The sequence below is a fragment of the Diachasmimorpha longicaudata genome, chromosome 14 (genome assembly GCF_034640455.1).
Source record: "Diachasmimorpha longicaudata isolate KC_UGA_2023 chromosome 14, iyDiaLong2, whole genome shotgun sequence".
In the NCBI taxonomy this organism is placed as follows: Eukaryota; Metazoa; Arthropoda; class Insecta; order Hymenoptera; family Braconidae; genus Diachasmimorpha; species Diachasmimorpha longicaudata.
The window spans coordinates 4,432,050-4,450,532 of NC_087238.1; the positions used below are offsets into that span (position 1 = coordinate 4,432,050).

An 18,483-nucleotide genomic window follows, 5' to 3' on the forward strand; every position below is an offset into this window, starting at 1 on the left:
CGAGAAAGTTGTATGTTGGGACCAAAACAAGATTGAAATCTTTGAGAACGTGAATTGGATAGAGCTGGAGATCGAAAGGGACGTCGAGGGTGGAATGGCTGATGCAAATCTACTGTGGCTCGACAAAGTCGATGGGAGAAAGTCTCGAAATCGAGGTGAACGATTTAATCTTAATTAATAGTAATAGTTTTTCCCAGATTAAAATTTCCAACTGATTTTCCAATTGAATTCAGCATTTGCTCCTGAATTTTTCTCTCAACTTCATGTTACAGTTTATTCTATCATATCATATCACATCACAAAAAAAAAAATTAATTCACAGGGAATATTAATTGCTCGCCATAGTCTCATGCAAAAGGTTAGAGACCTGCGAGTAAACATATTGCACAAGGTTAACTACCCCACAGTGTCACTCCTGCACGGGGTACAAGCCGATGTGACGGTTAATGAAATACGTGACCAGAGCCTCCATCATAATCTCAAACACTTGATTGTACGGTACAACGAGAACTCCGGGAAATATAGGGGATCGTGAGGAGTCGTCAAGGGCTGACGTTAACCAGTAGGTTTGTCCAAGAACCTGCTCTTCCCTCATTCTGCTCCAAGTTTCGTGTAAGCAAGATATACGAGCCACTCGGTGGACCCCCACAAGGCTTTAATGAAATTTACATGAAAACCCATCGAATTCAAGTGGAGCGTTTAAGGATTTTGACAGGCTCTACCTTTAATTGAAATTTCGAATATGAAGGGGGGGGGGGGAAGGGGGTGGTTAACTAATATTTCAGGTCTGAGAGTGGGATCAACTCTTTAAAATTACCGAGAAAAAAATTGAAAAATGAAAATCTTCAGCTTTAAAAAAATTCTAAATTTTATTCTGCGGTTAAGGAGACAGTAGAGATCAGAAATTTACAACTCTGAAGGCTTTCATCATTTGAAATTCATCCCACGTACCTCAGGAGCATCACTCAGCCCTGAAAAATGGACTATCAGACGTTTCAATTACCCCTGAATACAGTCTCATTCATTTTATCATTCCCGAATTAAAATGTTCACGGTGAATGTGACGAAAATCCTCGGGATTTCCACGGCTTGTCGCCTCCATGTGATCTCAAGGAATTAGACTTACAGAGCGCGTCTTGAGTGAAGCAATATTGGCTCAACGTACTGAATACATGATGGAGGGTTCTCTAGACTTCGACCTTTTACCGTGAATGTATCGTGTTTGTATGTATCGTCATGTTGCAGTGCGATACGCAGCTTTGAAAGGCTAGTTTCTGAGGAGTGAATGGAAAATCTCGGCTGGCGGATGTTGGAATAATGTTTCCATCTTGAAATGTCTCGTATATTCTACATATTCTCAAGGATCAGCCCTTCTCACCTGAAAATCGATTATTATTGTATCCAATAATTTTTCGTAACATTTGAAATGAATTTTTTCGAGGAAATATCGGTATTAGGGAGCCCTAGCAATCGCTATTACTTAATATTTTATTTATTTCCGTCATTTTAATAATTTAAACAGTTTTTTGAATATCAGTTTTGTCAGGATAACTAAAAAAATACTTGGAATTCATTAAATAATAATAGAAATAATAAAAATTGTTGGAGTTCTCTCGTGAACGAGTTCAAAGATGAAACTGATGGCAAAAATTGTCATTTTAAGTTCTCGAAAAATAAAAAAAAATAAATAAAATTGGTGTCAAAGTATTGTTAATATTGTTAATATACTATATACAGTACAGTGACAATTACTCACTTATTTCCAACCAAACCCACAAAATAAAAATTAAAAATCAAAGTTACTGAATACATTCGCATCACTAGAAGCGAAAAATTATATTCACATTATTTCTATTGTTCTTATTTTATAGGACATAAAAATCTCGTAAAATGACGGCCTTCACTTCGTTGAAAATATGTACATATATTTTTTTTTCAACACGAGAATAATTCATAAATGCAAAAAGACCCATTAGATACCAACGCACCCACCACACTGATGCATTCACTTTTCCATACTGATGATCGATATCAAGTGTGTATAGATGCATGTGAACGATTGCTCTGGGATGCTAGTGCGATAAAAATCTTATCAAGTGCAAACAGCTCACAGTAATGGGGCGTTCGTCACCATGGGGACGAGCTTTAGCTCGTCCAGTGTTTGAAATTCTAAAACTCGATCAGTCTCGTTTTCACGGTTGTGCACAACCATTTATGTAATATATAATAAATGTATCGTCCAATCGTTCAGCGAAGTACAGATCTATTTATGATGACTAAAAGGTTTTTTTAAAGTTTTAAATGGATTATTGTGAGTCGAAATTGGAGTGAAAAATATAGATTCAGCATTTTTTATATTTTATGAGTATATTTTCGTTGTGGGAGGACCAGCCCTACCCTACCTTCTACCCGGTGGGGGAGGTTTTTTGGGGAGGGACGAGTCTCATCCCTTGAAAGAACGCAATCTTTATTCCACTTAACCATCGGATTTTGGAATGAAACCAGATAAACCCGTCGATACCGCATGAGTGAGATTGGATTTAACCGTGGAGTTTCGTCAACGTACACAACTTCCACCACTTCACCGACGGATTTGCCAAATGCTTTTTTGATCCTAACCCCCTGTCACCCCTTATCCACCCCCTTGCCCATTCACCCCGAAAATCCCCCGCGTGGGAGAGGAGTACACTCGGTCCCTAGGCGCCAATGAGGCCAATCTCCTGTGTAAATCGCGACATATTTCACGACACCACGGTGGGAGAATGCAGAGGGGGGTGAGAGGGAAAGGGCAACTGAAAATGTACCCCAGGTTGAACTCTTATATCCGGGGGATGAAAAGTTTCAAGCCTGTTATTCTTCAGTTATTTTGATTTTTCGTGGAGATATATTTGATTTTTTAAAACATACTTCGTATATTGGGGGGGAGAATTTTTTAATGCTGAATATTTTGGGGTAAGATTTTTGGGGAGGATTGAGAATATTACCGATGGGAATTATAAAATAAAAAATATTGCTTCACAGTATTGCAGAAATAAATATAAATAAAAAAACAAATTGTGGAAAATATGAAATATTACGAAGAAAAAATTGTTGTAAAAATAATTGAGTATAATATTTTGCCATTAATATTTCTGGGTAGTAAAAAATTTATAGCGTAACATTTTCAGTCGTAATATTTTTCGGTAAAAATGTGATGATATCGTAATATCTCGACTCGTAAATTTTTTTGGGGCTAAAATAATTCATGAGGTAAAATATTTACAGTGTAATATTTTTTATATTAATAATATTATTATTGACTCAGATTTAGGGGTGCCATCATCAGAATGAAAACCTAATTATTTACGATTAATTATAAATGTTTTTATTCAGAAGCAAAAATAAAATTCCCTGTAGTGAACGAGATAATTGACCCTTTCCTCGACATTACTAAAAATTCAATTAACCCCTCGAACATTTCTCCCTCCCCTTCTCTGAGGATGTTCGTCAAATATTCTCCTCCATTCGTCTCTCAAGCAGCCCGTAAACATTCACAATGAGGGTCTCACAGGCTCACCGGGTTCAATCAGCATTTGGCAGTGGAGCAAATGAGCAATAGATCCACCGAGTGCAGTATGAGATGACAGAGGGGGTGGATGGGAGAGTTGGGTGAGCCAATGCATTGTGTCAAGGAGTCCCGTGCCAACACCATCAAAATCCATGAAATGCACCTCTTCCCAGTTGCATAACCGTAGGGCGTTAAGGGGGTTCTCCACCACGAAGCCGTGTAATCTGCAGCGTGACTATTAGTCGTAAGTCAATAATAAAGCCCTTGTCCCACTACGACCATTCTAGTTGCGGTGAATTATCCAGAGGTGGATTGAGGGGGTGTAGGTATATGGAAGGGAGGGCATTGTCTACCTACGGCAACGTTTTGCGGCAATAGAATTGTCAGCGGTGAGGCCAATACTCACCCATTGCCTCTCTATGCCAACCTAATTGAGATGGATGTTCTCCGACGACTGAGCTTTCATTGGCCCTCTTCCTTTTGGCTCAGTGTTCACATTTTTTTTTCTCCATTTGGACTTTTTTCTTTTCAATTTCTGGATACGTCAAGTTCAGTGCTTTCATTTGGACACTTTCAATGAAGTTAATCGGGATTTTTATTTATTTTTTTTAGGTGAAATCATTTGGTTGGAAAATAGAAATGTTTTTGACTGACGAGGGTCGATGGAAATTGTTTATTTATCTATTGATATGTGATTTATTTTGTAAATTATGTACGATATATATTATATATTGTTATGTAATTTTCGTACAATTAGGACGCGAAAATCATGATAATTTGGGGAAAATTTGTCAGGAAAATGTTATTCACAGAAAAATCACCAAATAAAATCACTAAAGTCGAGTTTTTGCACAACTTTAGAGGAAAATTATATAAATATTCCTCAATTGTTATGTTACAGACAATTCTTTTCACTAATATTATGTAAAAATTGTAATTGACTCAGTAATTTTCCCCAGACCGACGACTTTACTCTAAAATTCCCAAACTTTTTGCGTAATTTTTATTAAATATTTCTCCCCCTCTAAATTATTAAAAAATTCATCACTACAAATCCCCATCTCAGCTCATTCAACCTGATACTTCTTTTCGTTGAGACTTTCACGAATTATCGAAGGGATTTCATTCTCTGAAAGCCATAAACTGAAGACGTATCCTTCCACGGACACTGGATACGGATTAGACGTAAATACAGGACGGATAAGAGGAAACTCGCGTGGGAAAAGTTTTTCACTGTTGTATAAAGGAAACAAGTGAAACTGTGAGAAGTTTTTGGATAAACCAGGGGACGAAAGTGGAAATGGCAGAAAGGTAATTTCAGGTGGGATACTTTGGTGATGTTGGAACGTGACGCATTGCCCTTTTGTCAGATATTCTATTTGACCGAAAAGTCTTGGCTAAGCCGCCCTGGATACTTGATTACGAACATCAAAGGGGATAAAAACATATAAATCATGAGCTGGACATACCGGATATTTAATAAAGAATATTACGTTACGCTTTCGTTATCCGACAAAATTTCCTCACAAAATTTTCCCAACAAAACTCCTCGTCCTCCCAAAATTTCCCTGTCATATGTATCCTCGACCCTTCCACCCCAAAAACACCTGAAAGCCCAGAACTTTCCCTCTTCCACTAAAAAAAAATTATTTACTCAATTTTAATGTTAATGAGAAAAAATAAGTTTTCACGTTTTTTTTAATTTCATAAACGACTCGTCCTCACTCGCCATTTTATTATTATCATCAAGGAAATTGTATCGAGAAAAATTCATGGGATAATGATTTCCATCAACCAACAATCTACGAGCGATGGTCTTCAAGGACACGATGCGATAATAAATCGTCCTAACGATTCGTAATATAAAATTAAATGAATATTCAAAGCGTTCGTTCCCACCGCTTTTCCTTTTTTCAATATTTATAAAATCCTAATTTTCCGGGCGGGGAGGGAGGGCCCATTGATCTTGGGGACTGGCGTAGCATCAGAGCAGATCGTGAGAGGGTACCACAGAGAGAATAACGGCCAGGTGGTCTCTGGAGAACCCTCAGCAACACAAGAGTGGATACGGAGAGGTCTAGGGAAAGTCCCCATAGCTACGGGCTCATTTGAATTCGACGCTCGATAATGTCCCCGAGGACGGGGAAATACCGAATGGAAAATACCACGATATATTCTGAAGGGCCTCGTCAATGGAATTTTCACTATTGAAATTCAGGGAATTGAGTTGATGAGGGGGAAACATTATTCGTCAAAGGATTAAATGTTCAACTGATACCGCAGTAAAAAAATGATATTTATGTTGAGAAAATTATTTTAATTAGTTCAATAATGAGGGTGAAGCTGCTCAGTCATCAATGACTCTCTTCCTCGAGTCAGAATCTCATTTGTGATGAGGAAGAGGAGTGGGAATCTTTGGAAAGGAGATGGTGAACGATCAGGAAGTCTCAACCATTTCAATCGTCTCGCCGGAAATCGTCTCCTCATTTTATTTCTTATCAACGTACGAAATTTCCCCCAGTGGTGAATGAACAGAGTTACTTGAATGTTAAAGTAAACGATTTGAAGTGAGACAGAGGGTGAGGCTTCAGTACGTGCCTTTATCCACGACCTACGGGGGCAAATTCCTGAAATGAAACGACATCCCTGCCGGGCGCATAACTAAACTAATTTCCCGATCTCTGAAGCTAAATCGTGGTGTTCAACCGGGAAATCGCTCCGGGCGAATGTTGCTCTTTCCCATGATTTTGGGGAGTTGGTGATCAGGAGGGAAAATAGGGAATGTGGGGGTTTATCGGGGGATAGATCGACAGGTGGAGAATTTTCGTGAAAGGTGGGATATTCAATATGCCCTAAATTATGGTTAGCTGCGCTCTTTCCGGCCGAAAAACGTCACGTTTGGGAAATGAGATGAGCTTTGCTGACCTATTCACTTTTCTCCAATTGCTGCCAGATCAGAAAGCCCTAAAAATCTATTATTTTTAGGGTAAAATGAAATCGATAGCGAAGTGGCAAAATGAAATAAATTGACTCATCTCTGGGTCCAGTTTTTGAGAAATATCTTGAAATCTAACGGAGATAGCCGAATTTTTTTAAGGACCTTTTTTCAAGGGCTCATCTCACTCCATAAAAAAGGTTATGATGAAAATTTTTCTATCTTTCTTAGATTTTGAGATATCGATTAAAAACTGTGCTACCAGTTCGCCCCGGAAATATAGTCGAGTCTAGATTTTACATCACTTTGAGTAAAAAAATTGTTAACTCTTTTTGTTTAAAAAATAAATATGGCATAAATGTTTAGACTTCAGGGCTTAATGTGTCACTTTACCGGCGAAATTATTGTTAAAATTTATTTAAAACTCACTTGGGAGTCTTCCTCGGTGAAAATGGCATCGAACGCAAACATCTTTGGCGCTGCGACTGTTGGCCTTCTGTCCTCAGCCGTTGATGATTGTCCAGCGGTTGGATCCACCAGTGTCACCTGTTTTTTCCGCTTGTCAGCGTTGAAGAAGCTCCCGCCATCGCCCGACGAAACCCTCAGCATCACTTTGACCTGAAAGAAAAATGAATGATTAAGTTTCATCAAATAATCAAATTACAGAAAAAGGAGATCTTGGGTTCATTCACTCGTTTGGGTAATTGTGGGGAAGCCATAATTACGTGTTAATTAATTATCAATTAGCTGTGGGGGAGATTGAAAGGACGTTTCATTCGGATATTGAACAATGGACTCGTTAGAATCAACTGACTGGCAGTTTCTGACATTAATTAACAACCGCACCAACCGCTGAAATTTGTTTTAGCCACGAGAGTTAACGAACTTTCGAGGTTTTCGTTGCCTCGGATAGTTTAATTCTCCTTCTCACTGAATTTTTACTCCTTTTATCAGTCTTCGGTGCACCCTCCCTTCGTAAGGATATCCTCGCTCTATTTTCTGAATTTATCATCGCAGTTTTAGTATTTTATCATTTTATTTGTTGAACATCTAAAACTCATATTTTCTCTCTTGATTTTTTTTATTTATTTTCCTACATTTTTCCAGGAAATTGGAAAATTTCAAATTATTCCATCATTAATAACACCCGAATAATCAATTTTTATTTTTAAAAAATTTTGTCACAGGCGTTTGCAGAGAAATAAAAATATTTTCACATCAATAAAAAATTATTTTACTAAGAAAGTGATTTACTTTCACTCGTCGATAAGTTATTAAAGCTTCATCCCTTATCTGAAGCTCAATCACACGGTATCGTACGCTTACGTCTGTCTGTGGTATATTTTTCACCCCCATGAGGCACCATAAACGGTAGAATCCGAGTGTACACTAAAAGGAAATTGGGTTTTCGCGAGTTGAAATGAGATTTTGCCGGGTGGTGCATATATTCCATATCGTGAAGACGTCAACAACTGCATTTCTTGACGAAAAGGCAAACATCGGAAATAAACACGTGCCCTCCCCCCCTCTCTCTCGCCCTTATCTCGCAAACATCCTATCGATTCCCTTGACTTTTACCTGTCAAAATCTCCGAATCTCCATTTTCTTTATTAAACTTCCCCTCCGAAGATCCAATAAAAAATCTTATTCCCATGTAATTACAGTGATAGCTCGTAAACTTGATTTAATTTGATATGAAAAGTCATAAACTTCCATATTTCCTAGTGACATAAACCGAGTCCAACCCAACTTATTGGAATTCTTTACAGCTTTGAAACGAGAATTCGTAAAATTTTAACGGTTTCTCTGGGATATGGTGGACTCGAAATGACGATATAAATGATGTGTAATAGTACTCAACTCCATATGAAATTTTTTTTTTATTTCCAACCCTGGAAGAATCCGGGAGGATGCGTAAAATATAGTTGAAGGACAGTGAAGATTTTTTTTCCCACCGTAAAAACTTCTTTATGGGAACAGTAATATTTTTTTCTGTCCCATGAAAGCATTAGCTGTAATTTTTTAATACATCCAGGCTACCTAACATACCTGCATATACATTAACTTCGAAATTCCCGAGCAAAAAATTCGTTAAAAAAATACGAAAACAATTCTCTAAGCAAAAGTATTTGGAGAAAATTCCTTGAAAAAAAATCGAAACAAATTCAGGGGAAAGTAAAATTAAATAAAAAAGAAATGAAGCTCTCAAAATAATTTTTTTTTGGTCAACTTGAAAAATAATTTGATAAACAAATGTCAATTCCTATAATTTATTCTCGAAGATTTAAGATTAATTATTAAATTAGAAGAGCTCCAGCATCAGAGACTGATCGAAAATTCGCCCAAACTTCCCCTCGACACATCGAACCCCAGTTACCGGAAGTACGTCCCCTAATTTTTAATAAATCTCTAATGCCCTTCATCGTTAACAAAGCATTATTGTCCCAATTACCGCCAAAAACTATCTCCAATGAACAAATCTTTTATTTCTCCCTCAACATGTCGATCACGTTCGTAACGAGTTTTTCAAGAAAATGTTCGTGTTCGTTTCTTATCGAAAATAAAATAAATAAAAACTCACAGGTGGAAGATGAAAAACGAACGGGGGATGGAATTAAGTCCTCGGAAAGTTCCAACAATGGCTACCTAGGGCAATGAAGTAGTGAGCAAGGTTTAACGGCGTTGAAGGGAAAGGGCCATTCGGAGACGAAACTTTGATGATTCAACGGTGGATATAACTATTGGCCAGTGGTGTACAGCCCCTGGCCAACCACCTCGTGGTGGAAAGCCACCCCCAAACCTACGCGTCTGTGGGAATTGAATTCTCAGGTAGTTGGTTTGTACCTTACGAGTAAAGATATTGCGCAGGATAATAGCGCTTTTCGTCGTATAAAGGGCGAATGAGGAGGGGAAGGAAGACAGATCGATTTCGCTAATCGGTTTGAGAGACTTAATTATATACAGCTATTAGTGCATTGTAGTACCGAGACAATACAGCTTCGTCGTCAATTAAATTTTGGGACTGGTCGGGATAATTTCAGACGGCAAAATAATAACGGATTTATCTGACAAATTATTGATTCAATTACTCCACGTCCTCCAATTTTCGGATTTATTTTTAAATAATTTGATGTAATATCATAGAGTAATTAACTTTTCAATCCCTCTCAATCGTCGTATAATTAATTATTCGGATGATTAATATTAAATAATTATTCTTCAAGTTTTTTCTTAATCCGACGCGTCAATCTTTTCGTATTGATTTTTCCCCCGAAATTCTCTTAATTAATAGTTTTAATCATTTATTCCCAATGAACTCCATTCATTCGAAAAAAACGTCGGGTCTCTCGCATCACTGATGTTTCATCCACAATATTATTGTTAGTCATCGGTAAAACGGTTAATCCACACAGGCAAATATTTTTATTTTCCCTGTTATCAACAACCTCGTGGTGTTCTACCGAATTCATGTGCATTGATAGAGAACCCGGGGAAAATCTACATTGAGCCGGAATGTGTGGGTTTTATTGACAGTTTATCGGTGTCACATACTGTGGAGGTAAAATAAATCGTGAATTGATGGATAAAACTCGTCGACTCGAATGTTAAACCCATTTTGCAAATGGGTTAACAGACGAGTCAGCAGCTAATTCTTACGCGAGACGACTTCAAATTCAAAATAAAATCAATATTTTTCGCACAAGTGATTAAATAAATACTTTCCCATGACCAACGGACATTTTTTCCTCCCCCCATTGCGAAAAGGGACGTTTTTAATACGTGTTAGCCCCCAGTCTGACCAAAAACTATTTTTCTACTTGTTCCATTCACATTTTTTCGCGTTCTAAATTAGAAAAAAAAATTCCGATTCATCTTTTCAATTCAATTCCTCCCCCAAATTGTTTTTCCCTCCATTCACAATGTAAATCGCCCGAGGATATAAACTTTGAGGTGGAATTCATGAAAATCTCATCTGCGCGACAACGTAAAACGAGACTGGAGGAGGCGAAATGCTCTCGGAGATTATTCGACGATTGCAGACAGTCTAAATAATCTTTGGTAGGTTACAGTGGTGCATGAAAATGTACGAGTCGCCCTCGAGGAGTGGGAAAATGACGTTTGTAGGATAACCGAGGGGGATTCGGGTGGGTGGGGGCGGGGGCGGGGGGGCAACAACCCCTTCGTTAAAGCGGTAATAACAGCATCATTGGACGGCCCAAGGCGCTACCGTTGAATTTAGGCTGTGACTCGTGTGTGCGTAGGATGAACACTGTCTCCGGGAAAAACAACCCCCTCAGTTTTACGGGTTCGTATCGAGTTGCGTATCTGAGTGACACAGCCTCTGGGCTATTGAGATCGTCTCGGTGAGAATTTATGATGAGTAACGCCTCCGGTGAATCAAGTCAGTGGGAATTTTACGCTATAAAATGGGTCAGGGAGGGTTAGGGTGCCCCGGGAGGGTGAATTAATGTCATTTTTTGTCTCTTATTATGCAGTTGGATGTCTATCTTATCTCAGGGTCGGTTGGGGTTTTTGAATATTTTTTTTTTTATTTTTACGATCATGGGAATTATTTTTTTGCAACTTTTTGGTTCGATTATCTACTTTGCTTTTGATTTTATTATGGGGGGGGGGGGGTTCGGTGAAAATAGGGGTCGACTGGGTCATCGAATGAGAAAGAGGTGGTTTCAATAAAAAATCACTCCGGGAGATGAAAAAATCAGGTGCAATATTTTATTCAGAAAATTTGCTGGTCATGTGACCAATTCGACGAATAAATAAGTTTCGCAAGTCTGATCTCGGCACCTGTTATTTCATGGTGGGTCTTATAAATCAGGGATTGTTGTGAGCTCTTTCATTATATATATTTTTTTTTATCCCACCCAGGGGTGTCTGTCGAGGCTGAAAATTAATGGCTTTCATACTTCACCTCTTCCAGGACTCCGGCCGGTCTTATTCCCTGCGAGTCGTAATCTGAGTGTTAAAGCGTTAAGACATTAAACGACCCGAGGAACTATCAAAATCTTTACTGGTGGAGTTCTTCCGGAGTTTGATTCGATATCAATATTTATTGTAGTGACGATAAACTCGATAATAAATAGATTACTTCATTTAGAATTTTACTTCGCTCCTCCGTCGCTCGTCAATGGAATAAAAGGAGATAAGAATTTTGGTGACGTTGGAATGCGGTTAGGGAATTTTTCGCGAATTTTTTTCCACGAGCTCCGGTATTTTTGCTGAATATTTCCTTCGACTAGGTTTCAATAAACATTAGGGGGGTCGTTAAACAATTTTTATCCTTTCAGAGAGATAAAAATCATCATTCCTGCAGAAATTACTGTACCGTCAAGAGAAAAATTGCCAATCAAACCTGTAATTGTAATTAAAATCCGACTTAAAATTACTCTAGTGGAACCGTAAATAAAATGAGATATTTACACACGAAAAATATCCCAACATCCCCCATTCACCGAACACAAGTATCATTTTTCCAAAACATCCCCCTCTCCCCCCTCCCTCATAAACACAAAATTAACTGACAAGATAAGACCTGCGTTCAAGCCCTTTAATCAACACGTTATGGAGACACTAGTAGCTTTTAGTAATATTGTGGAATGATAATGAATGAGAATTTGTGTTTTCGAAAGTTTATAAACACTTCAGGTTATTCAGGGTATTCCACGTCACTTGACACCACAATATTAAACGTACCATGGTACCCATTATTATACAGCTATTACAACGTCACATTGTTGGAAAGTCCGCAACGCAAAATATCAGGGGGCGGCAGGGGGGTGGCAAGGGGGCGGAGGGATGTTGCGGGGGAGAGAAATTGCTGGCGTGAGACACGCTCCATAGCCAACCACTGTTGACTGACAAGGTAAACTGACGCTTTACCTTAATCCCCAGGTTCACATACCAGACGACGCTTCCAAATTCGGGTGCTAATTATTCCTCCAGACACCCAGGTAGGAAATGCCAATGTCCACGAAACGGGCCAGGTCTGGCACGAGACTGGCTTGCCAGATCTGGGCCACCAAGCTTGGCCCGAGGCATGGCCAGACCGGCAAAGAGCATGGCTTGCCAGGCTTGGGTCACTAAGCTTGGCCCGTGGTATGGCCAGACTGGCAAAGAGCACGGTTTGCCGGGCTTGGGCAACCACGCTTGACCCGAGGTATGGCCAGACTGGTAAAGAGCATGGCTTGCCAGGCTTGGGTCACCAAGCTTGCCCCGAGACATGGCCAGGCAGACAAGGGGCATGGTTTGCCAGGCTTGGGTCCCATATGGAACAGCATTCCAAAAATTGAATTCTCATGGGGAATGTTCCTTCACTAAATTTTTCGTCCTTTGATTCTCCTTCTTCCGAAGGTACCATTATTTCTTCTGAACATACTATTTCAGGGGAAAATATGCGTGGATATCACCGTATACCACACATTCTATGACAACAGCCCGTAAGATGGCGTGTTGAGTAGTCTGATTGTGGCAGTAGACATGAGTGTCGTGTGCGGCAATTTATTATTTTAATATTACTCTTTTACTATTGTAATATGTCTCAGAGTTCATATTCACGGGTTAAAAAATACAGACATTTTCATCAACTGAAGAAAAAAGAATCTGTAAACGTAGAAGGCGCTAAAGAAAAAACTCCGGATTACAGTGAACGCAATAATGCCGATGAGGAAGAGGTTAGTTTGCCAACAGCCAATGAAATAACTATCCGTAGTGGATCTATTGTGGATCAAATTAGTGGAGATGTCGATGTTCGACATCTCGATGATAATGCTAGTGCTTGTGGTGATAGTTGGTCGGGTGGTGATGGTGATTGTGGCTCGTATAAGCATCTTAATGATTGCATCAGTGAATCCAATAGCAGCGTTGGAGACAGGGATGAACCAATTCTTGGGGGTTTATAGTTGATAATACTTCATTTTTCCGGGATAAATGGAATTGTAAAATCACTGTGTTAATATGACTCCATTAGTTCATTTTCGTAATTGTATTAGTTGTGATATTCTTGATAAAAGGTACGATTAATAGGAAAAGTTTATATTATCAATATATTTTTATCGCGAGGCGTTTCATTGGGCAGAATATATATTAATATATGAATATTGTTTAGTATTCGGCTGTCATTGAAGTATTAATTATATTTATTATATTTCTCCTGGCGAGGTCGGAAATCCAGAAGATGGAAATAACAATTGGAAAATGTGATGTATCTTAGCATAATAAAGTATTTTCTATGTCATTTCCTCATAAGTTAGATCACGGGAATAAATATCCGTTGTTGGTTCAGGGATTAAATATTATGTCCAAAAGTTTAAAGGGAAAAATAATAAGTGGATTTTTAATTTTTAAGAAAAATTCTAATGAAAGTAATTTCAGCCATTGAGAGCTGTTTTCAGTATTTGGTGATTCAAGTCAAATAATATTTATAAGGTTGAAGTTTCACAATCGGACTGCGTCCATATTCCCCAAAGATTTCAAATTTAAGGGTTGAAATTAATTAGTTATATGTAATCCTATCCAAGACTTTTTTATATTTCTAAGTTTGTTTGAAAGAGTGAATATAATAAGCAATATTATATAGAACTAGCACACAATCAATGCAACTAAATATCATTCTGTGTTCCGGAGTTGCAGATGGAGAAGACATTATTGTAAAAAAAGGACGTCTTTCCGAGATGAAAAAATAATTCTTATCAGGATAATTCGTATCAGCAATTGTCTATGGATATAAGAATTAATTCTTATCATCCATAGCGGAATAAATTATCCATAATATTGCTATTATAATGACTGTTTTCATGCTTGAATTGAAGCACGATAATTTATCAATTCTAAACTACTAATTTAAAAAATAACATTGGTGCGTTATTTTGTTGGATATTTTGTTAATACAATCTTCGAATTCTGAAGACTGACTGCTAATATTATTAGATTGTAAGAGAGAGTTTATTAAGACTTAATATGGTATGTCGTATTAAATTTCGGATTCAAATGATCTACGTAGATTATTTATTTTAAAAGCGGATGAAAATAATCCACAAAAGATTTTTCTACAATTTATACCTGCAATCATTTTTTTGAGTTTTCATATTCTGTTCGCGGAAAAATCTCATAGTTGTGATTATCTTTCATGAAAATTGGAGATACAAACACTGCATATCTTTAACTGTTCAACCAAAATCGGATGAAAACATGTACTATGTCGATAGGAGGAAAAAAGTTTTTGATTGGCTGAGTTTTTTTGTCAATAGATTTAATAAATTTAAATATAAGTTTTGTCACATAATAAAACTGTTTTCTGTATAATGTTGAAGGTAATAAATACATGTCTGCTTATCAGATATACCGTTCATATATTTATTGGTGATTCTGAACCCAATACAGGCAACGGTTGGAGCCTGGCCACAGCTCTGGTCGTAAATCTGGGCCAATTTCGGGCCGAATGGTCAGCCCAGAATGCGGCCAAAGTTCGGCAATAGGTCTGGGCCAATTTCGGGCCGAATGGTAAGCCCAGAGTGCGGCCAAAGTTCGGCAACAGGCCTGGGCCAATTTCGGGCCGAATGGTAAGCCCAGAGTGCGGCCAAAGTACGGCGACCGAAGTCTGGCCAAAGTTCGGTCCCAGGCCTGGCCCCGTGTTATCATCCCAGGGTCTAGCCAAGTTCGGCGCGAGTTTGGCTGGAGCCCGGGTGCCGAGCTACGGCAGCTCGGCGGCCGTGCTTGTACCAAGGTTGGCCCATTCGTTTTTTCCTACCTGGGCAGTGAATCAAACGGAATATTCTTGAGGTTATCAATTAATTTTTTATGATTTTTTTTTTATGAATTATAATATGTAATAGATTATATATCATGCATTATATAATAATAATAATTTATTTTCTTCGGTGTTATGTCATACGTTTGATACTTCCTCGTTCTAATCGTTTCGTAAAATAGATAATTACTAATATTGTAATATTCTGATAGTGTAAATATTCTTACGATGTAAACATGTGTGAGTAATGTTAGGGTATACATATGTGAATCTTAAATTGAGGATAGACTCAGGAAACCAGATTAATTAAATCAAGTTAAAATATAAAGAAAAGGGGAAACCGATGTAGCTAATATTGAATCAAAATTAGTTTGGTTTTGGAGACATATTTTCTGTCTACGTTCATTGTTATTAATTATCATATTTTACTTCGGAATGATATATTGGATGTCAACTTGGAATAAAGTCATTTTGCGAGATATTGATTGTTTATTTCAAATAAGACTTGGGAGATGTGCCAGATCCTTCGAGTTTAAGTGTTCAGTCAATTAAATTATTTTATTATTTTGTTGCTTCCGGGACAATTGTTATTATTCATAGGAATAAGTAAAGACGCTTCGCTGAACTCCAACATTAGTTAGACATATTGATAAATAAATGGAAAATATTGGGGCTAAAATTAATTACCCTTCGTCATTGATTTATTAGTTAATTTGGAGTTTTGACGTGCTTCAGGGAGACTGACGTATTTCAAAATTAATTTTCAAATAAGTCGTCAGTTCTGCATTATTTGATGGGAAAACTATGCGATACTCACTGGCCCACCCAACTCAAACCCCAATAGGACTTATGAATATGCACGGATTGGAGATGCTGGTCAGACACCGGAAAACTCTGGATAGTTGATGGTCATGAATATGGTAAACGTCGGATGAACGGCAAAGGGTTATGGTTTTTTCGGTTTTCATGGGTGCAGCCACCCTTAAAGGGTCTAGGGTCGCTATTTTTATTTTTTATTCTGAACCCGAAGCCTGATTTCTAGCTCAAGTCTAGGGGCGACTTGTCAGTTCAATTTTTCTTCATTATCCCGAGTCCAATATTTTTTAAATAATAAAAAATCTATTTTTGCAATCCCCCACCTCACATCAATATTCAAAACTTTGTTATGAACTTCATATTTGTCATTTTTAATGTAAAAAAGCAAAAATTAATTTTTCTGTTGGGTAAAAAAATCATCAATTCTATTCTTTTTAATTAAATAGAGTAAAAAATGGTTCGTAGATGATTGAGGCCTAATTTTTGACAGTAATAATTACACCACAAAATGGCGGAACGCGTGAATACAAATTTTGTAAAAAAATTTCAACTTCATTTTTTCTATTCCCCACTTCATCGCAAGAAAATTAATTAACCTCTCGGCATGAAGCATTCACTTTCAGAAAAAAAATTCAATTGTGAAGTGCACAACGAGATTGCGTTAATTGAAGGGCGAAACATAAGGATAAACCCACCCCCTTGAATTCCCAACCCAGCACTCAATGCGTGACGAGATGCTATAAGGAGTTGTATTATTATCAAAACGTAATATCACGATTTCTCGCTGTGCACTCTAATATTTCTACTTTTTTATGTACTGTTGCATAAATGTGCGTCGCAAATCACAAAGGACGACTACCACACGCGAGATAATCATTTCCCAGTCGTGTACGCTGCTCTTTTTTTCCCGGAATAATCACAGTGAGATTCTGTTTATTTGTCAATTTTTTTTTTCTACTTCTAGTGGCTTTCAATAGCCAATCCTCAGCGTGGGTGTGATTTGAGATGGCGTCGAGACGCCAATCTGTGAGCCCAGAGATTTATTGCTACGGCTTTAGGCCAGACGTGAGTAATTTACATTGCCGTCTGCGTTCCTCCGCATCCTGAGAGCTCACCCAGTGCAAATGATTATGGTGGGATGTCTCTGTTTGAGTTTTTGGCCCGATGTCGAAACTTTTCGGGGAAATGCTGCAGTGTGTAACCTTTTTGGGTGAAATTTACGGTAACTATTCGAATATTTGCTTCTTTTCTGGTTTAATTCAAATTGAGGAAAATTTCGTGATGAAAAATTGAAAATTTTACGGAAAAATCGCTGAAACTGTTGAAATCAACTCAATTTATTGTACGAAAATCGATGGAAAACTAAAAAAATCTAAGAATATTAGGCCCTGAATTTTTGTTAATTAAAAATGACGCGGACTTTGATGTACGGCATTTCTTAAATTGTTTAATGAAATTAAAAATTTCATAATCTACCCACTTGCACCAAATTTAATATACAATCAACTGCTCATAATGTCTTCAATCAACATTTCCTTCACACGCGCCACAGGGTTCGACCCCTTTATAATTTAACGTAAATTATAACAAATTTCGAGATTAAAAAATGTTGAATTTGCCGGAAAAATCAGCAGAACTTGTAAAATCCAGTCAATTAACGATGAAAAAAATTCTAATAATAATTTATTAATTAAAAATGATAAGTACCTTGATGTATCCTGAAAATTATTACTCAATTCTTCATGAAATTTCAATTATTCTCCTCATCTCCTCACGTTTTTTTACCCAAATTTTCGTCGTTCGTAGTCCTCGCATTTCGCCCGAAATTCACGCAAATAAATGGAGGGATAATGTATTTTTAATTAAATCACGTGTGCTGGAATAGAAAAGTTTTGATAGCAACAAACGAGTGAAGCCCCACACTCTGAATCTTAATTATCACCGAGATACGTAACAGCAGAGTTCACCCTTTGTTGAGCCCCTTTTCTCGGAAATTCCGAGTGGATTAATAATAATTAGGCAGTTGCTGGTGGTTAAATCACGTCTGAGATGAATACAACCCCTGGTGTGTCTCAAATATACAAAAAAATAATGCGAGAGAGCATTGAATTCACTCTGAAAACTCTGTTTTTTCGGACGGGTGAAGCTACCGATCGGAGGATCTCGTATTTCTCGGCCCAAATCTCTCAGCTTCCGTGCAGCTTTATACCTCTGGGCTTTCAGACAGGTGTACATCTTAGCGAAAAAAAATATGTTGAGAATGGAAAAAGAAAGGCGGTGGGTTAGGGTGAAAATAGAAGCCAGTATCTCCTGAATTTTTAACAGTCTGCAGTTAGTAACAAGTGAACTACAAATGGCTAGCGCCAGAATTCTTAAATTATTCACCGCCGAGGTCGCGTTAAATATGTATCCATGGATACG

General features: G+C 37.8%; 1 protein-coding gene across 3 annotated transcripts in view; it reads right to left on the reverse strand.

Moving 5' to 3' along the window:
* Positions 1-18,483, reverse strand: part of LOC135169388 (kinesin-like protein CG14535) — a 190,245-nt gene that overhangs the window by 11,163 nt on the left and 160,599 nt on the right. For all 3 annotated transcript variants that reach the window (XR_010300201.1, XM_064134346.1, XM_064134345.1), the window contains exon 7: positions 6,912-7,100. Coding sequence is in view for 2 of the 3 variants with exons in the window: in XM_064134346.1 (XP_063990416.1) it covers positions 6,912-7,100 (189 nt within the window). In the remaining variant the exon portion in view is untranslated. The remainder of the gene's footprint in view (positions 1-6,911; positions 7,101-18,483) is intronic.